General features: G+C 38.6%; 1 protein-coding gene and 1 pseudogene across 1 annotated transcript in view; one reads left to right on the top strand and one right to left on the bottom strand.

The window, feature by feature from the left end:
* Positions 1-6,321: 6,321 nt before the first annotated feature.
* LOC116568294 lies at positions 6,322-6,470 on the bottom strand (annotated as a pseudogene).
* A 1,943-nt stretch (positions 6,471-8,413) lies between these two features.
* The window catches only part of BTBD8 (BTB domain containing 8), a 104,353-nt gene continuing 89,389 nt past the window's right edge, over positions 8,414-23,377 (top strand). Inside the window, exons 1-2 of the mRNA XM_032302106.1 lie at positions 8,414-8,754; positions 15,074-15,271. Coding sequence (XP_032157997.1) covers positions 8,606-8,754; positions 15,074-15,271 — 347 coding nt within the window. The 5' untranslated portion in view covers positions 8,414-8,605. The remainder of the gene's footprint in view (positions 8,755-15,073; positions 15,272-23,377) is intronic.

Raw genomic sequence — 23,377 nt, 5'->3', positions numbered from 1 at the left:
TTCTAGATACATAAATGATTATTTAGAAAGAGAAAAGAAATTACAAAAGACTACAATTTCTGGAAAGCTGATAATATTACAAACCTAAGTTATAAATTCTGAAAAATTCTACTTTGAGTCCCATTAAAGGGGAAATTTGTGTTTATAATTGCATATTCTGCATTATTAAGAATACTCCTTTCACTCTGACTACACACCAATGAGAACTGAAGCTTCTAATCTTATACCTTCTAACTACCTATATACTTCTAGCACCCTTTGTTGTAAGACATCTTCACATGTGATGTGATATGACCTTGGGCCCTATCCCTTTATGTCACTCTGCAAGATGAATCAGCTAAGTATTCCTGGAAGCCATTCCTGCAAATAGGAAGCAATAACTTATGTAGATGTGGAAATGATTGCGAACCAATAAATATGCCTTGCTAACTCAAACTACTGTATCCTCAACTTATTTTCATTGTGGTCATATCCCAAAAATTGCCTATAGGCACTCAGTGCCACAATATATGAGGGGACATTTGATTAAGAAGAAAGTCTTGGGGCACCTGGGTGGCTCAGTGGGTTAAAGCCTCTGCCTTTGGCTCAGGTCATGATTCCAGGGTCCTGGGATTGAGCCCTGCATAGGGCCGTCTGCTCAGCAGGGAGCCTGCTTCCCTTCCTTTCTCTCTGCCTGCCTCTCTGCCTACTTGTGATCTCTCTCTGTCAGATAAATAAATAAAATGTTAAAAAAAAGAAGAAGAAAGTCTTGATCAAATGTGGTAAAATTTCCTACCTTTGCAAAATTAAAAAAAAAAACATACCCCAGAAGTACAAAAAGGAAACACATTTCTAGGGATTCCACTGGAGCCTTCTTGTACAAGGTGGGGGAGGTCCCTAAAGCTTAGGTTTCATTAGTTAGCTTCCTGGTATTCTGAGAAGAAAGGAAGAAGAGGTGAGGGGGAGGTGAGCAGAGGACGAAAACTTAAGGAAAGTGACAAAAAAATATTAAATATTGTTCTGAGATCATTTGCATGCATTTCTCACCTGAGAAAGGAGGTGGGTAAGTGACATTTTATAATCCTCACTGTCTTAGTTCAGGGTGCTATTATAAAAATACTATGGACTGGGTTATTTCTTATAGTTCTGGAAGCTGGGAAGTCTAAGATCAATGCACTAGCAAATTTGGTGTCTCATAAGAGCTTGCTTCCTAGTATGTAAATAGCTGTCTTCTCACTATATCAACTCATGGTGGAAAAGACAAGGAAATTCTCTAGGGTCTCTTTCATAAGGGAACTAACCTATTCATGAGGGTTCCATCCTCATGACCTGATCACCTCCCAAAGGCCCCACCTCCATATTCCATCACACTAGGTATTAGATTCTCACATATGAATTTTGGGAGGACACAAATAGTCATTCTATTGTATCCACCCAACTTGATGTTTCTTTTTTTTAAATTTTGTTTTTATTTATTTAACACAGAGAGAGAGAGAGAGAGAGCACAAGCAGGGGGAGTGGCAGGCAGAAGGAGAGGGAGAAGCAGAGAGAGGGAGAAGCAGGTTCCCCACTGTACAAGGAGCCTGATGTGGGGCTCAATCCCAGGACGGTGGGATCATGACCTAAGCCAAAGGCAGATGCATAACTGACTGAGTCACCTAGGTCCACCCTTCCCCCAACTTGATATTTCCATGATATTAATTCACAAAACCTTAAATTGAATATAATCTAATTGTTAGTTGTAATATTCATATTATGATGAAACTCTAATAACTTCCATAAGAATGTATAGGTAAGTAATTCTATTAATGTTGTTAGGAACCAAGAGTTTTTCAGTGCAAGAAAAAAAGAACAGAGTTTAAAAACAAAGAATCTAAAAATCTCATAATATTAAATTTGAATCAGATATAGTATAAATTCAGCAATCTTTTTTCTTATAAAAACATGTATTGCTTAGGAACAACCCAGCACCCATTATGCTTAGCAAAATAATCAATCAGAGAAAGACAACTATCATATCATCTCCCTGATATGAGGAAGTGGAGATGCAACGTGGGGGATTTGGGGGGTAGGAAAGGAATAAATGAAACAAGATAGGATTGGGAGAGAGACAAACCATAAAAGACTCTTAATCTCACAAGACAAACTGAGGGTTGCTGGGGGTAGGGGGCTAGGGAGAGGGTGGTGGGGATATGGACATTGGGGAAGGTATGTGCTATGGTGAGTGCTGTGAAGTGTAAACCTGGGTATTCACAGACCTGTACCACTGCGGCTAATACATTATATGTTAATTAAAAAAAAAAAAAAAAGAAGAAGAAGAAAGAAAGAACCCAGACCAATATTAATGAGCATAGTTAACACCCAGATTGTGAGCTCTACCAGTACACACTAAAAGGAACTATAGCTATTTGGGAGAATAGCTGGGGTGGAAAATAAACAACGTATCTAGTATCTGGTTGTGCCAGAAAGCAAGGAAGATACCACAGATTAGAGAACGTGTCAAAGGGACACAAGAGCCAATACAAAGGAACTCCCATTGGTCAGATAAGGCAATTTGAGCATCAAAAAGAATAAATGCAATTGTCTTTGCATAAATAAAAATCAGTGAGTTCATGAACAAAAATGATAAACTGAACACATTGGAATTAATGAGGTTATCAACTCCTTACTTGGAAAAATGATAATTTAAATAAGAGAATTAAGTATTTATCCTGCCTTTGCAGTGTGAAACGTCTTTCTGGATATCCAGTATTTCTAACTGATGAAGGATGGTTCTTCTTTAAGGAACATTTAGAGCAAATTTCCAGCAAATGAATGATGCAATTATAAAATCATTTTGCACTCCCTAGTTGGCCCAAGCAAGAATGATCAACAGATAAAACTATTAGATGAAAATGTATGATTCATATTAGCAACATTGAGAGGAGGATAACCAAACATTATGTACCTCCTGATATGATACAAAATGAATTACCACTTGTGGGAAGCAGGATAATGCCTGTGCCCATCCTCCCAAAAGATGTCCATATCCTAATCCCAGAATTTGGGAATATGTTAGGTCACATGCCAAAGGGCAAAAGGGAATTAAGGTTGCAAATAGAATTAAGTTCGCTAATTAGCTGACCTTAAAAGAGGGAGATTATCCTGGATTATCCAATTGTACAGAATGTAACCACAAGAGGCCTTAAAAGAGCAAAGACGAGGCACAAGAAGAGGTCAGAATGATGCAATGTAAGAAGGACTCAACCTGCTGTCTTGGAAGATGGCAGAAAGGAATTCAAGAGCCAAGGAATATGGGTAGCCTCTAGAATCTGCATAAAAGAAGGAAACGTGGGGAATGCAGTCCTGCCCAAACCTTGATCTTAGCCCAGTCAGATCCATTTGGGGGTTCTAATCTACAAAACTGAAGGGAAAAAATTTGTTGTTTTTGAGCCACTAAATTTGTGGTAATGTGTTAAAGTAACAATAGAAAACTAATATTCCACCTAATATTCCATTTATTAAATATTTTTTTGTTAAGGAATTGAACCTCAATCTAATCAAGCCTCTGAAACCAACTTTTGCAGGAAATGTATGGTATAAATGAACATAGAAAGTGATACTACAAGGACACAAACAGTAAAATTTAAAATGTGGGATATTCTACAGCTCAGCTGGCCAGGCTTCTGCAACATCAATGGCATGAAGATAAAAATGGGAGAGGGAACTGCTCTAGATTAGAAGAGACTCAGGAGACTTAAGAACCAAATGCAACCTCTGAATCATTTGAAAATGGATTCAAACAAACCAACTATAAAGGATATTTTTAGGACAGTTGTGAAAATTTTACAATGGGTTACATAGTAAATAAATTATTGTTAATTTGTAAGGAATAATGTTAGAAGTTAGAAATCAGGGTGCCTGGGTGGCTCAGTGGGTTAAGCCTCTGCCTTCGGCTCAGGTCATGATCTCAGGGTCCTGGGATCAAGTGCCACATCGGGCTCTCTGCTCAGCAGGGAGCCTGCTTCCTTCTCTCTCTCTCTGCCTGCCTCTCTGCCTACTTGTGATCTCTCTCTGTTGAATAAATAAATAAAATCTTAAAAAAAAAAAAGAAGTTAGAAATCATACAATTTTTTTTAGAGATGCATACTGAAGTATGTAGGAATAAAATAATGTCTGTGCTTTTACTTTCAAAATTTTTAGAAGGAAAGAAGGAAGGGAAGAAGGAAGGAAAGAAGAAAACATGAGAAATGACCAAAAGAAGAGAAGGCTTGATAAGGCACATATGCCCATTTTGGTAATGGGTATATTGGGGTTTATTGTATCTCTCTCTTTACTGAAAGACCCCTGCCCTGGAAAGCCCCTCCCTTAGAAGATAGATAGGATAACTAACCGCTTGTTTGCTTTTCTGTGAACCGCTGGCTTTTAGGCGTAGATTAGGTTATTAATTTTTAATTGCTTTTTTGCCCTTCCGTAACTGCCTAGCTTATAGAAATGCCATGATGGCACTCCTACCTTCCCCCTTCTTGTTCCCCCTTCCCGCCTCTCTCCTCCCGCGCGCGGGCCCTCAGAACCAATCAGCCTGTTCCCCCTTCCCGCCTCTCTCTTCGTGCGCGCGGGTCCTCAGAGCCAATCAGCAAACCCAAGTATGCCTTTTTCAAAAGTTCAAATTATCAGCCAATCAGCTCAGCCCCACCCAAAACTTGTTTGTACCTTCCTATAAAAGACCCTGCTTCACTCCGGTCGGTGTGCTCGGTTAGCCGGAGCTACCGATCACCTGCCGGTACCTGCGCTCAATAAACCTCTTGCTGTTTGCATCCAGTGGCGGTGTTGGATTCTTGGGTAAGGGGATCCGCGAGTCTTTCATACTTATTTGTATATTTGAAATGTTTCAAATGAAAACATTTTTTAAAAAAGATTTTATTTATTTATTTGACAGAGAGAGAGAGAGAGATCACAAGTGGGCAGAGAGGCAGGCAGAGAGACAGGGGGAAGCAGGCTCCCCGCTGAGCAGAGAGCCCAATGCGGGGCTTGATCCTAGGACCCTGAGACCACGACCTGAGCCGAATGCAGAGGGTTAACCTGCTGAGCCACCCAGGCGCCTCTCAAATGAAAACATTTTTAAAGAAGAAAAAAATAATGCATCCAAAAAGTCACTTTTCTTTCATAAAATGGTAGTTCTTAGTAGAGGGTTTTATTTTTTTCTGGTTTTATTTTTTTTTTTTTTTTTGCCTTCCTAAATTGATTTTCACACATGAGAACCATAGTTAAGGCCAACCCAACCCAAAATTAGAGATTTACCTGTCTACCTTTAAAGTTCCTGTTAGGGTACGGAGTCGACCACCCCTCAATTAGACAGAGAACACTCTCAATAATGCAAGTCACATAGCAAGGTTTATTTCCAGCTAGCTGGGGTCCAAGTATCCACCTGGCGCAGCAGGTTTCAACAAGGACCCCAATTCCTGAAAGCCAAAGGTTTATATAGCATTTTCAAGGCACTTCTTCATAGCTACATACATATCTTGCACCCCACTTTGACAGTTTAACTTTGTTTAACCTTTTGCCACCCCGGCGTCACCCTGGAGCCATCCTGGCGGTTAAGTGAGATTTAGGTTTAGAAGAAATTTAACTTTATTTACATTTCCTTCTGCCTCATCCTCCTTCAGTTTTAGGGTGCTACCTCAGGCCTTGAGGAACTGAGCCATTTGTCTCTGGAAACTGGGCCATTGAAGAGATAGCCCTTTTTGTTGTAAATCACTGGGACATTTGCAAACCAAGGGAGATTCCTGTCTTGCAAGATTGTGATCTCTGCATGTTAACTATTTGTTTTTCTTTAACATTTTGTCCCTGTAGCACCACCACCTAACCGCCCTGGTGGTATATTATTAAGTTGTTTTTCCAGGTTTTAGCTACTTTCTCTTATCTCAAGTTATGCTACAGTGTGGCCTGGTTAGGGACGCTCAGTAAAATGGCTTCCCAGCCTTCAGGATGGCCATTCTTATGCTAACCCACTCTTACAGTGCAAGGTACCGGCTTTTGCTTTGCCAAGATGGCTGTACTTATGTCAGGGCTAGACTCGAGGTGGGTACAGCCTTGTTTTTCTTGGCCTCCACACCTGGAGCTGGTTTCTGGGACTTGTTTTTAAGTCCCTGGGGGAAGGGGAGCAGGGACAGTTTAAGGGTTAAACAACAAAGTTATTGTTTAAACTCAATGGAAACCTCTGGCTAAAATAAAAATATAAAATAGGTCCTTACAGTTCCCATTGTTGGTTCCTTAGGGCCTAAGTGTCTTTCAGGAAAAAAATCTGATCTCTTCACTCACATTAAGGTATAACTGACTCCTCAGCCTGAATTAATTAAAATAAAAATAGTGCTTTAGGTAAAAATTTTCTAATGGTTAAATGTGAAGTATCATTGACCAGATTTTTGTTTTTTATTTATTTATTTTTCAATTAGCAATAATCGCGCCTCGGATAAACCTCATTGGCTACGATACTGCCACTGCGCAAAGCTATTTATTTATTTTTAAGTATTTTGATTTTTAAAAGGGCACTTTTTCTTTAATTACTTCACATAGTCAATTGCCTAAGGTGTTTTAAGAGAATTAAATTATATGAACCAGAAACCATTCTGTCATCCATTCCCAACCAGTGAGTTAATAATAAACGCAATTGTGGATGGTAAAAATGCCTGTTACCTCAGCTGATAAAGGGGCATGGTAGAACTCTTGCAGGACTTTGAAGGGGAAGAGTTGGTTGCTAGTCAGCCTAAGTTTTAATACTTAGACCATCACTACACTGACTGTGGCCTTTGCCAAATCACCTATTTTCTCATACCTCAACTTCCTCACCTGCAGATTAGGCTCATATTAGTGCCTAGCTAAATGGTGGTTGTGAAGATTGAGTTAATGCATTTAAAGCAGGAGAGCAGTTCTTTCACCTAATAAAAGCACTCAATAAATATTAGGTATTATTATTTTTGACACTCCTCTTTTCTACAGGAATAATTAAGAATCAGTTATCCAGTTATATTTTTCATTATTGATGTGTCTGAATATTTGAGAGGGGCATTATTTGGAGAAACAGCTACTTTCTGGCCAATCTTAAGGTACAAGGTCCATCTATTTTCCAAGTACTTAGTATTTAGAAGAGACTCAGGGGACATAAGAGCCAAATGTAACCTCTGACTCGTCTAAAACCCGATTCAAATCAAATCAAATCAACCACAAAGGATACTTTGTGCGAAGCTTCTGAACGAAGCGTAACTATTGAGCTTTCTTCCTTCCGAGGAGATAAGTTAAAAAATACCAAAAGATTTTTAAATGATATCTAGTCCAGCTATTTCCTTCAGGCTGAAATGTTCGAAATTCGATAGCTCACCAATCCATTCACTTCCCCATTCAATTAAAGGCATTCAGCCTTACCTCCTCCTTTCCTCATCATAAATATTATGTCTTTGTATGCAAAGCGTTAGAATACAAGCGGATAGTTTGTTCCTTCTTTCTTTCTTTCTTTCTTTTTTTTTTTTTTTTTAAACAACAGAGATTTACTCCTTCCCAGTTCTGGAGGCCAGAGGTACAAAACTAATTTCCATAGGCCAAAATCTAGGTGTGGACAGGGCTATCCTCCCTCTGGAGGCTCTAGCGGAAGATTTATTCTTTGTCTGTTTCAGTTTCTGGTGACTTCCGGCATTCTTCTGCTTGTGGTCACATTGTCTTTTCCCTTCTAGGTATAATCTCTTTCTGCTGCTCTCTTATAAGAACACTTGTCATTGCGGGGAACCTGCTCCCCGCCCCCCCCCCCCCCCCCCCGCCTGCCTCTCTGCCTACTTGTGATCTTTCTGCCAAATAAATAAATAAAATCTTAAAAGAAAAAAAAAAAAAAAGGAACACTTGTGATTGCATTTAGGGGCTATAATCTAGGATAATATCCCTATCCCAAGGTCACAAGCTGTTATTTCTCGGTTGAAGTTCAAGAGCGGTTATAGGAGACACTCCCTGGATTAGAAAGCGACCGGGGGCTTTTAGACTGTACACACCCTTTTCAGGGGACTCAGGAGTGTTCTCACTCTTGCTGATTTTACTTAGTTCTTTCCCCGCTCCTCATATCCCCAGTTTTTCTTGCCTAAAGCAACAAAATAAGGGAGCGTGACTCGCCACCGTAAAGGGTCCTGTGAACCTATTTTTTCGTGGGGGGGAAAAAAAGCGCTGACATCCCAGGAAGACATAACGTGGAAAGGTTCGCAGGTTGATCTGAACTTGGTTCGCAATAAAACTATTAAATTGAGTGATTGGCACCACCTCCAACGCAAAGAGACCCAGGAAAAATAACCGGAGAGATTGGATAGTCCCTAGACGTGGTTTGCTCCTAGGCAATGGGGGCGGGGTGCCTCCCGGCCTAAGTAAACAGAACTACTACGCCTGCGCACACCCTTCTGGGGTCACGTGTCGGCGCGAGCCTCCCAGATCGCCCCGCAGAGCTGCCCTGCTACCGTAAGGGACCGTGTGCAACCGGGGAGGCGTCAACCTTTCTCTGAGGGGCGGATTCGGGTCGGAGCTGAGCGTTGGGTCGGCAACGCCCCCTTCTTCCACAGCCGGCGATTGAGATCCCACACTGGGCCTGCGGGGTGCCGCGGTACCTTTGTAGGACATGGCCGGCTGTGGGGAGGGTAGCGCCGCGCCCATGGTACTTCTGGGGTCCCCTGGAGTTTGCAGTAAGGGGTTGCAAAGAAAGGGGCCCTGTGAGCGGCGCCGGCTGAAGGCGGTGGTGTCGGAGCAGCTCAGCCAGGATCTGCTCAGGTAGGAGGAGGCGGGAACTCTGGCTGCTTCAGTTCTTAAGGCATCTACCTCCGCCCCAGAAGCTGTGGCCCCTTCTCGGCCACTCCATCCCCCGCTCCTCCTTCTCCTCGCCTCAGGCTTTTGTGGGACGTCCACCAGTCTCCTCACTACAGAGCTGTTACCTCACCCTAAAAAACCCAATCCCGAGCACCTCGGAGATAACGTACCAGATTAAAAACGGAAACCAAAATTAGTATCATAGTTATATGCAGCCCCCAGTTTATGACAGAATAAGACGACTAGGCTTAGTTCTGTTTTTTTTTTTTTTTTTTTTTTTTTTTTTTTTTTTTTTTTTGGACAGAGAGAGAGAGAGAGATCACAAGTAGGCAGAGAGAAAGGGGAAGCCGGCTGACTGCTGAGCAGAGAGCCGGATGCGGGGCATAGATCCCAGGACCCTGGGATCATGACCTGAGCCGAAGGCAGAGGCTTTAACCCACTGAGCCACCCAGGTGCACCTAGGCTTAGTTTTTGAAAGACACATCACTAAGGTTGGAATGGATCCAGGCAGGTTTCATGGTACTGAAGAGTACACTTTAAAAAAAGAAGCTTAGTTTAAGAAAAACGTTAGGTATAAAAATGAATATTTACTTAGATTAAGGAAAAAATAGATTAGTGGAGTCTTGGAGGTCTTTTCTTCAGAATTTTCTTTAAACAGTTTACCAGAAATATTTACGTAGAAATATTTCCTGACTGCAAACTGGTTTCCCCTCTTCACCTAGAACACTCTATACAGCTCCCAGCAACTTCCAGCTCCCATGAGGACACAAGCAAGTGGAGGGATGTTCTGAAGCTTAACTCAGGCTCTGGTGAATCCGGTTAATGACATCTCAGTCTATAAAGAAAATAAAGCCTAGAAGTATTCCCTAGCCGATTGCCATTTCCACCAAAACTGATTTTGTAAGCTTTAGTGTGCATCAGAATCACCTGGAGGGCTTGTTAAAACTTAGATTTACTGGGTCCAAGACCATAATACTCATTCAGTTGGTCAGGAAGAGAGCGTTTGCATTTCTAACAAGGTCCCAGGTGATGCTGCTGCTGCTGCTAGCTGCTAAGTCACACTTTGAGAACTACTGAACTACAGTAAACATAATTACCACTAATAACCAACAGTTGTGCAGCATTCTGCTTTTATTTTTTTAAGTGCTTTCTATCCCCTACACTTAAGCTCCCGCAGCTATAAACTGTGCTTTCTATGTAGTAAAAAAAATTCCCTTTAATTTGGACTCATCTGCCAGAGATGCTGCTTTGTCTCCACCAGTGAGGGATTAATAAAAAATATGGGAAAATAAAACTGAAGTTGTTTTGTTTCTAGGGTGAATCTGTAAGAATGAGGCACTCCTTCTTTTCAGTGACTTTATTCTTTGGGTTGAATTGTAAGTGTTACGGTGTCAGGAATTTAAGGAAGATAAGATGTCTGATTTATATAAAGAAAATGAAATTCAGTTATAGTAGGTGAACTCATCTGAGCAGCAATTAAGGATAGGATCTTGAACTCCCAGGTTCCTATTACAAGCAAAAAAGAAAAGAAAAGAAAAGAAAAAAAGATGTAGCAGTTCTTTTTTTTTTAACAAGAAAACTTCATATACCCAGCATCCTAATTCTTGTACCAAATTAATCTTTTTCAAATACAGAAATAAAATGGATTTATTCTGCAAATATTAATGAAGTATCTGGCACCCACCATGTACCTAGATTTGTACTAGGTCCTGAAGAATCAAAGATTAATAAGACGTATCTTCGGTGTTGTGCTTACACTCCAGTAAGAGAGATAATAGTCAAACAAAAGTTATGGGGACTGGGGTGAGTTTAGGGAACATTTTTAGGGTGGTGTTTGATCTCTTGAGGATTGATTCCTAATTGATTAGGTAAAGATTAGGAAGGGAAAAGTCAGAGGATATCTCAACAAAGGAAATTGCTTTTATAAAAACACAGAGATTTGAAAGAGTTTGATATATTTTGGGAAAGCAAGTTGTATTAGATTCTTAAACATCAGGGAACAGAGACAGCTCTGGGTGACCTGAGATAATAGAGTAGATGGAGAAGTGAGTAAAATAAACTGTTTCAGTGGTCAAAAAGCCAGACCTGTTGTAGAATTGGAAAGTTGCTTGGGATATAACAGCAATTATACAGTAAGACCTCATTGAGAAGTAGACCATTATTCAGGACAGTTGTAATAAAAATACCTAAACTTATTGCTCTTCTACTATTAGCTAGATGCTGGGTTGACTACCCTGTGAAGTAAGTCTTGGTATTATTTCCATTTAACAGATAAGGAAACTGAGTATTAGGCATGAAGTGATAAGAGTCCAAATAAAAACCTTGACATTCTGACTCCAAAAACGTTAAAATAACTTGCCCAAGGTCATACAACCAGAATATGAGCCTACTCAGTCTGTTTTCTCTGCAATAGTTATACAAAATAATCTTCTGGTAATTTATTTCCTTTATCTTTGCTTGTATCCTTACCCATTTCTTTTTCTTACTCTAGTTTGGATTTGCTCTGAAACTCTAATACAGTGTCATCACTTGGTTCCTGTTTATTATAGACCATCTCTGCTAGAGTTTACTTGTTTAACTACCACATTGGCTGATGGCTAACCTTGGCTCATTCCATTATTCATTCAGATGTCGTTAAGAGCATCAGAGTCATGTGCTACAAAGACGAGCCATATATGAATGATAAATGAATTTGGTAGCTTTTTGGGAGGGGATTGTGGGTATGGCCTGCAACCGAAGTGATAGCAGATGAGGGTGAATGGGTAAACTAAGACTAGATCGTGGAGGCCTTCTTTCTTTAGTGAAGGGTTTGGAATATATTGTGGAGGCAGTGGAGAGCCATTGGTGTTTTTAAAATAGAAAATTAACATTTAGTTCTTGAGTTGAGGGAAGAGAAATTAGAAACAAGGAAACTAGCTAGGAGATTTTGTAATAGTCAAGGGATATGTAAGGCAGTGGTGATGGAAAAAGGGGAAGGGATTCACATGTGCAAGTTGATGGGGTCGGTAACCAATTATATGTGGAGGTACAGGGGAAAGGAAACAAGCCAAGTCTTGGGGCATTTGAAAGGGAGGAGCATGGTGAATGTTGAGGAAGCCATATGCAGGAGACAATTGGAAATATGTCTGGAATTGAAAATGAAGGTTGGAATAGCAGATAGACAGTAAAGGTTGGTGGTATCATCAGCACCCAGTCGTTCAAGCCAAAAAAGAGAGGTTATTCCCTTCCATTCACCTACATTCAGTCACCACCTCCTGCCAATTTTATTACCAAAGTATATTTTAATTCTATTCCATAGTCTAAATCACCATTGATCTCTCCTGGCTCAAGCCAGCCTCAAGCCATCATTCATCTGTGTTGTGCATTAATTTTCTCATTCTCATTCTCATTTCCCTCTAATTCCTTGTCTACACAACTAATAGGTGATATTTTGGAAAATGAATTTGTCCATGTTTCTAATCATTTGGTGATTCGCCTTCAGCTGTAAGATGGAATTAAACTCTTTGCCTCTTATTGGTCTTTATCCTAGCAGCTTCATCTGTCACTTCTTAGCCCCTCAATACTCTCTGCTGACCAGTCTGTAGCTTCATACTCACACATACCTTAGCAAGGAACATGGAGCCAGGAACTAACTATGACCTTGCCTTGCTGCCCTGACCAACTCTTATTTGATCTTTGAAATCTCATTTGGTTTTCTGGTCCTCTGTAAGGTCTTTTATGCCTGTCTCTGAAAAAATTTTACTTATATGTGTTATTGACTATTTTACAGTCTTTAATTTTCAGGCCTGTCTTCCATACTATTCAGTAAAATCCTTGAGTGCACATGTTTTAGTCATCAATCTGTACCCAGTGCTTGGTACATTGAACATGCTTAATACATTTTTAGTGATAATCAGCAGTCCAAAATGCATTAGATTAGTGCAGCAGTGGGCTGAGAAATGAGATAGAAGCTGGACCTAGACATGAGTTGAGCTTTGATTCAACCTGCCCTTCTTCTAGACTTTACTATTAGATGAGCCAATAAACCCCCTTTAATATTTAAGCCAGTCTGAGTCGGATAATTCTGTTACTTATAACATACAAGATATTCTTGTAACTGATGTAAGTAGTTTTATAAAATAAAAGACACTATATTTTCATGTTCACAATTTTTTAAACACATTAAATTTTTTTTATTTAACAAATACTCATGAGCATGTATTAAGAACCAGGCAGATTCCCTAGTGATGTTATATGGTTACCAGCTGCATTGCTTTCTTATTCACTTGGGGAAGAATGGAGGATGGAGAAAAGGTAGATGGGAGGAAGGAATAAATTGATGTGCAGTTTGACTTTTTATTAATGTTTGAGAAAGCAGTACATTATTGCATAACTCTATTTTTTTCAAAATATTATTTATTTATTTATTTGACAGGCAGAGAGGCAGGTAGAGAGAGAGAGAGGAGGAAGCAGGCTCCCCACTGAGCAGGGAGTCTGATGCAGGGCTCCATCCCAGGACCCTGAGATCATGACCTGAGCTGAAGGCAGAGGCTTTAACCCACTGAGCCACCCAGGTGCCCCCATTTTTACATAACTTTAAAAACTACTTAATAAAAATAATTTATTGATTAAAATATTGACTAAAATGGGGGCGTCTGGGTGGCTCAGTGAGGAGCCTCTGCCTTCTGCTTGGGTCATGGTCCCGGGGTCCTGGGATCGAGCCCCGCGTTAGGTTCTGTGCTCAGCGGGGAGCCTGCTTCCGCCTCTCTCTCTTCCTGCCTCTCTGCCTACTTGCAATCTGTCAAATAAATAAATAAAATCTTAAAAAAAAAAAAAATATTGACTAAAATGTTTCTGTTTGCTTATTGTTTCCAAGGTTCTGAAAGTTTTGTGCTCTGAAGCATTTGTTTTTTTAGTGTAAAATACAACAAAATTGAACAAGCAGATACTGAGCTCTGTATACTGCATATACAGTTTTTGCCTTTGGAAATTTATTGTCTAGTAGAGAGAAATACTCAAAAAAATAATGATGCAGTGACAGAAGGGCTGTATAGAGGTATGCACTAGTTGTGTTGGGATCAGAGGAAGGAGCCGTTAACTTGGTCTTGGAGGAGTAAGAGTGTCAGTGGCAACATTCTAAGCTTTCACTGAAATGGATATCTTTATCCATTAGTTCTACCTCCTATAGTGTACTGGTGTGATTGCCAGGTATACCCTGTGATATGGAAGTCCTCTGAGAATACATATCTTGCCGAGGATAATGATACAGTGATATGAAGTATTATTTAGTATTTAGAGAGTAGAAATATATAGTTACCACAGGGACAAAAGATTATGACAGTTTGTATTATGATGCTGATTTCTGTTCTTCCATCACTTTACATGTAATCAGTGGGCTTTACCATAACCATGTGCATTAGTAAAGGGATTTGAATGGGTTACCCCATGAGCCCATCATTTTAATAATAGATTATAGCGTGATTTGTTCTATTTGTGTGAGGAAAAACCTGGAAAAGGGCTTAAATGTCACATTCTTGACGGCCAAGCCTGCATTTCAGACTTGATATTTAACAATAGTCAGAACAAAATGTACCAGTTTCTAATCTGTATTGTCTATTGTTATACTCAGCTTGCTTGTGTTGTTGACATTTTACTTTTTTTGCTTCTTTTAGTAAGATTTTAAAAAACTTACTCTTTTCAGCAGTCAGTAACCATATTTGTGTTCTTTTTCTGAAATAAAGCTAAAGTAGGTACATTTTAAAGGAAAATCAATATAAAAAGCAGAATATAAATATTTTTATGATCAGAAGGAATTAAAAAAATTTTTTTGAAAACATAGTCTTACTCTTATGAGTGGAGTTACCTTTGTTTTCACAATAAATTTTATTTATTTTTTTTAAAGATCTTATTTATTTATTTGACGGACAGAGATCACTAGGCAGAGAGGCAGGCTGGTGGGGGGGCGGTAAGCAGGCTCCCCGCTGAGCAGAGAGCCTGCTGTGGGGCTTGATTGCAGGACCCTGAGACCATGACCTGAGATGAAGGCAGAGGCTTAACCCACAGAGCCATCCAGGTGCCCCATTCACTATAAATTTTAGAAAATTAGATTCTAAGCCAGTATTAAGCAGTGTTCTTTGGAATGAACTGAGAACAAACTCATTTTCATATTAAGCTATTTTAATTTTGTGACTTACCTTTGTATTTTTAGTGTGTGCTATTTTGAAAAATTATCTTATAGAAATGGGTATATTATATATTTCTGAGTATCACTAATTAAATTCTGGTTCCTTTTTATTCATTACAGGCTCCTAAGGGAAGAAATCCATACAGATGTTACTTTCTCTGTAGGTAATACTTTGTTCAAAGCACACAAGGCAGTCCTTTTAGCAAGGGTTCCTGACTTCTATTTTCATACTGTTGGACAGACATCTGATAATTTAACAAATCATGAGTCTATTGCTGTGGAGAACTTTGAAGCTTCAGAATTTAGAACATTTTTACAGTAAGTGCTTTATCTTTTTTCTCTCATATTTAAGTCTAATATATAACTCTTTATCTTTTCAACACATATGTATGTTTTTTTCCTGTACTTTCATATCTGTTTTATAACCTAAAAAAATCCATTCATTTACATTCCAAATTATCTTTGTAATAGTAGAGGCTAAGTATGAGTATCAGAGTATTAAGGGCTTAGTATTGGGAAAGACTAAGTACTAGTTTGAGATTGAGCATGAAAGAGGAGAAATAGTGTATTCTCTAGTAATTTGAATGAATTGCTCTGTGCCAAGGTTTTTTGACAGTGGCACTATTGACATTTTGGTTTGGATAATTCTTTGTTGTGGGATCTGTGCTATGCTGTGCATTTTAGGATGTTTAGCAACATCCCTCTCCTCTAGCCCTTAGATGCCAGTAGCATTCTTCCTGAGTTTCCCCACCCCCAAGTTGTGACAATCAATATGGCTGCCAGATGTTGCCAAATGTCCTCTTGGGAGTAGAATTTAAAGATTTTATTTATTTATTTGACAGAGAGAGATCACAAGTAGGCAGAGAGGCAGGCAGAGAGAGAGAGGAGGAAGCAGGCTCCCTGCCAAGCAGAGTCCGATGTGGGACTCGATCCCAGGACCCTGATATCATGACCTGAGCCGAAGGCAGAGGCTTAACCCACTGAGCCACCCAGGCGCCCCTGTGTGATTTAGTTTATTTTTCTTCTTTTTATGCTCTGACATGCTTGAATGATCTGACTTCTTTATTATTTCAGAGTTTCTTCAATGAAACTCCTATATGCATAAATGGAAAATTATCTAACCTTGACTTACCCTGTGTATAAGAATAGTATGACATAATTTAAACAGATATTTTAAGTGCTATTCAAAAAATAATTCTCATTCCCCAGTATAGATCATCAGCTCATTATTGAGTTCTGACTATCAATTTTAAAATGTATACTTTTTTTTTCCTAGTTTGTTGTGTAGTGACATTGTTCTAAGGACCAGGGTCTATAGTCAAGCCATGCCTACCACTTCTAACTGTGTGAATGTTGACTCATCACTTACTGTTAGCTTTCTTATCTGAAAAGTAGATATAATAACAGTGTTATTATGTGGGTTATGTGAGATGCTTATAAAGCACTTAGGACAGTGGTTTGGCATACAGTAAACACAGAATACATTTTATTTTATTTTACTTATTTATTTATTAAAGATTTTATTTATTTATTTGACAGAGAGAGAGATCACAAGCAGGCACCCACTGAGCAGTGAGCCCGATGCGGGGCTCCATCCCAGGACCCTAAGATCATGACCTGAGTCGAAAGCAGAGGCTTAACCCACTAGGCCACCCAGGCGCCCTGGAATACATTTTATTAAGTGTTATTTATAGTAGTAGGCCTATGGTAGGCTCTGTGAAATGATATATTTCTTGAGTGTATGTTTATTTTTATTTTATTTTCTTCTTTTTTAAAAATATTTTATTCTCAAGTAATGTCTACATCCGATGTGGGGCTCAAACAATCCCGAGATCAAGAATTGCATTCTCTGTTGAGCCAGCCAGGCACCCCTTGAGCGAATGCTTAGATGAAGATCCATAGGATATGTCAGATTTTTATATATCAGAGAAAGGAAGAAACTATATCAATGTTTTCTTTTATTTATTGTCATGAAAAATAATAGAAAAAAAATTAAGAGATAGCATGGTAGAGTGGAGGAGGCACTGGATTTGGCAACCCGGCAGAGATCTGCCTTTGGGCTGTATATTATCTTGTTTTATGATTTCTGTGAGCCTCAGTTTTCTCATATTTAGAACAAGGAGGTTGGAGTAGATGGCTTTGTGCTTCATAGCACTTCACAGCCTCTATTTTAAGCACTTAATCACATTTTGTTTTATATTAAGTTAGTCATGTATGTCTGTGGTTATGTAAGCTCTTTGAAATGAGATCATCTCATTGATGTGAATGTCCTCAGTGGTATCTCTTGTAGTGTCTTGCACAGAGAAAGTGCTTGTGACATACCCCTTCTTTTTTCTAGCAGAGTGTATTGAAATTTCATCTATATAAAGTATAAGAAGATTATAATGTAAAATATGGAGATTAATTTTTTCAGTGCAACTTCTGAAAAATAAATTTTTAAATTTTACTTATGAAATTCAGTTCTTTATTACACATCTTTTTCTTTAGATAACCAAAATTTTTTTTTGAAATATTGTTATATTGCTACTTATTACAGAGTCCTTTGGTATTATGCACTTGAGTTAAAGTGGGAAATACAGTCTGTGAAAAATTGTTTTATATATAGCAGCATCATATATGATTCAAATGATTGACAATGGGAACTAGTTCTTGCTTCATGACCTTGTGATTAAAATTCAAAAATTCAACTTAACATCATAAAAATCTGATTTTCTAAGAAGACATACCCTGTCATAGTTGTCAGAGTGTATGTGTGTGTGTGTGTGTGTGTGTGTGTGTGTGTAAAGAAAAGAGGAAAGACCTTTTTTCTTTAAATCTTCAATTATTTATTCCACAGTCTTTTTTTTTTTTTCTTTTAAAGGAATCACCTTTAAATTTACAACTTAACATCAATTACTGGGGGATGCTAAGATAACTTGTCAGTAAGGTATAAACACATAGAACAGCACAGAGCAAAAGATTGTGTTTCCTCTGCAGCTTTTTCAGTTAATTGTTATTTTCTCTCACATTTCTTATACTAGCAGGGTTGGAAGTGGGTGGGATAGGTGTCTTGTTGTATTCACTGTATTTAAGTATATTTTCTTATTTTCTGTATCATTGATACTCTGGCATCTGGAGCCTCACTGACTGGGCAGAGACTGCTTCCCCTAGGGTTGGGTAATTCATGTGAGCATACCAGGTAATCCTAAATCCATTCTAACACCTTGTCTTTCTGATTCTTATACTCTACAAGGCAGTATTCCTTGCCCTAATCTTCCCAAGGCCAAGTACTAGGCAACTAAAGACCATCCTCTTAGCCCAGAGCATCCCCCACCCACTCCCAGCCCCAATTATTAAAACTGTCTATTATTAAGCTTCTTCAGCTGTTTACTTTGCCCCACTCACTCCTTTCCACAGAAAACATAATAAAGGCTTCTGTGTTGTGCTTAGCTCTCCCTCCTTCTTCTTCCAGATCAATCCTATTGCTTCCCCATGTGGCCATTCCTGATGTGGTGTACCTCTTTCCCCTTGGGGACTAAATTACAAACTGTTTTTTCAATGGCAATCATTTCTTAATCACTTGGTCTCAGCATACCTGAATAAAACCAATTCCCAGGTGCATTTTAAAACATTTAAAAACCAATTGCTAGGGGCACCTGGGTGGCTCAGTGGGTTAAGCCGCTGCCTTCAGCTCAGGTCATGATCAGGGTCCTGGGATCGAGTCCCGCATCGGGCTCCTTGCTCAGCGGGGAGCCTGCTTCTCTCTCTGCCTCTGCCTGCCTCTCTGCCTGCTTGTGATCTCTGCCTCTCTCTGTCAAATAAATAAATAAAACCTTTAAAAAAAATTAAAAAAAAAAAACCAATTGCTGCCTTCAGATATTTTTCCTCCATCTTCCTAAACTGTCTTTGAATCTCATCTTGCCAGTCTATATCAGTAGCCAGTCATCTATAGCCCCTTAAGTCAGTCCTCCTCATTTTTTCTTTCTTTCTTACTTTTTAAAAAATATGTTAATTGATTTTTAATTTTAATTCTAGTATAGTTAATATACAGTATTGTATTAGTTTCAGGTGTACAATACACAGTGGTCATCATGATAAGTGTACTCTTAATCCCCTTCATCTGTTTCACCCATCCCCCCTCCACCTCCCCTCTGGTAGCCATCTGTTTGTTCTTTATAGTTAAGAGCCTGCTTTTTAGTTTCTCTTTTCTTCTTTGTTCATTTGTTTTGTTTCTTAAATCCCACAAATGAGTGAAATCATATGGTATTTGTCTTTCTCTGACTTACTTCCCTTAACATTATATCCTCTTGATCCACTCATGTTGTTGCAACTGGCAAGATTTCATTCTTTTTTATGACTCAGTAATATTTTATTATGTATATATACTACACCTTCTTTATCCATTCATCTCTTGATGGACACTTGGGTTGCTTCCATATGGTGGTTATTGTTAAAGGTTTTATTTATTTGACTCAGAGATAGAGAGTACAAGTAGGCAGAGCAGCAGGCAGAGGGAGAGGGAGAGGAAGAAGCAGGCTCTCCGCTGAGCAGGTAGCCTAATATGGGGCTTGATCCCAGGACCCTGGGATCATGACCTGAGCTGAAGGCGACTGCTCAACTGAGCCACCCAGGCACCCCCATAACTTGGTTATTGTAAATAATGCTGCAGTCAACATAGGGGTACATATAATAATTTTTTTTCCAATAAGTGTTTTTGTATTCTTTGGATAAATACCCAGTAGTGGAATTACTGGGTCATATAGTAATTCTATTTTTAACTTTTTGAGGAACCTCCATGCTGTTGTCTACAGTGACTGCACCAGTTTGCATTCCTACCAATAGTGTGTGAGAGTTCCACTTTCTCCACATCCTTGCCAGTGCTTGTTTCTTATCTTCTAGCCATTCTGAGAGGTGTGGGGTGATACCTCATCGTGGGTTTGATTTGCATTTCTCTGATAATGAGTGCGTTTGAACATCTTTTTATGTTTCTGTTGCCATCTGTCTGTATTGTTTGGAAAAATTCCTACTCAGGTCTTCTGCCTATTTTTAAATGAGATTATTTGGGGGTTTTTTGGTGTGGAGTTATATAAGTTCTTTATATATTTTGGATACTGACCCTTTATTGGTTATGTCATTTATAAATATCTTCTTCCATTCACTGGGTTGTCTTAGTTTCACTGACTGCTTCCTTGACTGTGCAGAAGCTTTTTATTTTGATATAGTTCCAGTAGTTTATTATTGCTTTTATTTCCCTTGCTTCAGGAGACATATCTAGAAAAATGTTGGTATGGTTGATGTCAGAGGTCTTACTGCCTGTACTCTCTTTTCAAGGATTTTAATGGTTTCAGGTCTCTCATTTAAGTCCTTAACTCATGTTGAGTTTATTTATATGCATAGTGTGAGAAGGTGGTTGAGTTTCATTATTTTGCTTGTAATTTTCCCAACACCATTTGTTGAAAAGAATTTTCCCCATTGGATATTCTTGCCTCCTTTATCGGAGATTGGTTTACCATATAATCGTGGGTTTATTTCTGGGTTCTCTATCCTGTTTCTAATCTATACCTATATTTTTATGCCAGTACCATACTGTTTTGATTACTGTAGTTTTGTAGTATATCTTGAAATCTGGGATTGTGGTATCTCCAGCTTTGTTTCTTTTTCAAGATTGTTTTGGCTATTCAGGGTCTTTTGTGGTTCCATGCAAATTTTAAGGTTGTTTGTTCTAGTTCTGTGAAAAATGCTATTGGTATTTTGATAGGGATTGCATTACGTAGATTGTTTTGGGTATTATAGACATTTTTTTAAAAGATTATTTATTTATTTATTTTAGAGAGGGCATGAGCAGGGGGAGGGGCAAAGAGAGAGGGGGAGGAAGAGGGAAAGAATACCAAGCAGACTCTGCGCTGAGTGTGGACCCCGATTCTGAGCTCGATCTCCCAACCCTGGGATCATGACCTGAGCTAAAATGAAGAGTTGATTGCTTAACTGACTGAGCGAACCCAGGAGCCCCTAGCAGTATAGACATTTTAACAATAGTTGTTCTTCCAATCCATGAGCATGGAATATATTTCCATTTCATTGTGTCATCTTCAGTTTCTCTCATCAATGTTCTATAGTTCTCAGAGTACAGGTCTTTCACCTCCTTGTTTAGTTTTATTCCTAAGTATCTTATTATTTTTGATGTGATTGTAAATGGGATTGTTTTCTAATTTCTCTTTGTGTTGCTTCTTTATTAGTGTATAGAAATGCAATGGATTTTTTTACGTTGATTTTGAATCCTGCAACTTTAGTGAATTGATTTATCGGTTCTAGTAGTTTTTTGATGGAGTGTTTAGAATTTTCTGTATATAGTATCATGTCATCTGCCAATAGTGAAAGTTTTACTTCTTTACCAATTTGGAAGACTTTTATTTCTTCTTTCTCTATGATTACTGTGGCTAAGACTTCTAATACTGTGTTGAATAAAAGTGGTAAGGGTAGACATCCTTGTCTTGTTTCTGATCTTAGTGGAAAGGCTCTCAGTTTTTTCCCACTGAGGATGATGGGTTTTTCGTATATGGCCTTTATTTTGTTGAGGTATGTTCCCTCTAAATCTACATTATTGAGGATTTTTTTTTTCGTGAGTGGATATTGTACTTTGTCAAGCACTTTTTCTGTATCTTTAGGGATGATCATATGGTTTTTATTATTTCTCTTGTTGATGTGGTGTATCACATTGATTGTGTTGTGGATATTGAATCCTGGAAATAAATCCTACTTGGTCATGGTGAGTGATTTTTTTTAATGGATTGTTGGATTTGATTTGCTAATACTTTGTTAAGGATTTTTGCATCTATATTCATCAGACGTATTGACATGTAGTTTTCTTTTCTTTTTTTTTTAGGTATCTTTATCTGGTATTACTATAAGGGTAATGCTGGGCTTATGGAATAATTCGGAAGCTGTCTTTCCTTTTTTATTTTTTGAGAAGAATAGTGTTTTTTTTTGGGGGGGGGGGATTTTATTTATTTGACAGAGAGAGAGAGAAAGCAAGCACAAGCAGTGCAAGTAGGAAAGGGAGAAGCAGACTCCCTGCTGAGGGAGCTCGATGCTGGGCTTGATCCCAGGACACTGAGATCAGGATCTGAGCCAAAGGCAGACACTTAATGGACTGAGCCACCTAGGTGCTGGAGAAGAATAGATATTAACTCTTCTTTAAATGGTTGTTGGAATTCACCTGTGAAGCTGTCTGGTCTTAGACTTTTGTTTGTTGGGAGTTTTTTTTTTTTTTTAAATTACTGATTTAATTTCATTGCTGGTGATTGGCCTGTTCAAATTTTCTATTTCTCCTGATTCAGTTTTGGGTGGTTATATATTTCTAGGAATTTATATATGTCTTCTAGGTTGTCTGGTTTATTGGCATATGATTTTTCATAATATTCTCTTATAATCCTTTGTGTTTCTGTGGTGTTATTATTTCTCCTCTTTCTTTTTTTATGTTTATTTGTGTTCTCGCGCTCTCTCCTTTTTTATGAGTTTAGATTAAAGTTTATCAATTTTGTTGACCTTTTCAAAGTATCATCTCCTGGTTTCATTGATATATTCTATTGTTTTTTGGTTTCTATTTCACTTATTTCTGCTCTAATCTTTATTTCTTTCCTTCTGGCTTTGTTTTGTTTTGTTTTTCTAGCTTCCTTTGGTGTTACATTAAGTTGTTTATTTGAGATTTTTACTGTTTTTGAGGTAGGCCTAAATTGCTGCAGTGTTGACCCTTAGGGCTTTTTTGCTACATCCCAAAGATTTTGAACCATTGTTGTTTTCATTTTCTTTGTCTCCATGTATTTGTTTTCCCTCTTTGATTTCTGGGTTAACCCATTCATTGTTTTGTAACATGTTATTTAACCTCCATGTATGTGTGTTCTTTTCAGATTTTTTTCTTATGGTTGATTGCTAGTTTCATAGCATTGTGATTAGAAAAGATTTATGGCATGGCTTTGATCTTTTTAAGTTTGTTGAGTTTTGTTATGTGGCCTAACATGTGATCTGTACTGGAGAGTGCTGTGTTTGCATTTGAAGAGAATTTGTAGGGGTGCCTCAGTGGGTTAAAGCCTCTGCCTTCAGCTCAGGCCCTAGGATCAAGGTCCTGAGATTGGGCCCCACGTCGGGCTCTCTGCTTGGTGGGGAGCCTGCTTCCTCCTCTCTCTCTCTGCCTACTTGTGATCTCTGTTAAAAAAAAAAAAATCTTTGAAGAAAATTTGGATTCTCCAGTTTTAGGATGGAATGTTCTGATTATATCTGTTAGATCCATCTGGTTCAATGTTTCTTTGTGGATTCTGTTTGGATCATCTGCCCATTGATGTTAAGTGGAGTATTGAAGTTCTTTGTTATTATCGTATTACTATTGGTTACTTCCTTTATGTTTATTATTAACTGTGTTATATATTTGGGTGCTCCCATTTTGGGTGC

This window comes from Mustela erminea, chromosome 10 (genome assembly GCF_009829155.1).
Source record: "Mustela erminea isolate mMusErm1 chromosome 10, mMusErm1.Pri, whole genome shotgun sequence".
Taxonomy (NCBI): domain Eukaryota; kingdom Metazoa; phylum Chordata; class Mammalia; order Carnivora; family Mustelidae; genus Mustela; species Mustela erminea.
The sequence above is the reverse complement of the archived record's forward strand: the minus strand, read 5'-3'. Positions and strand labels throughout refer to the sequence as shown.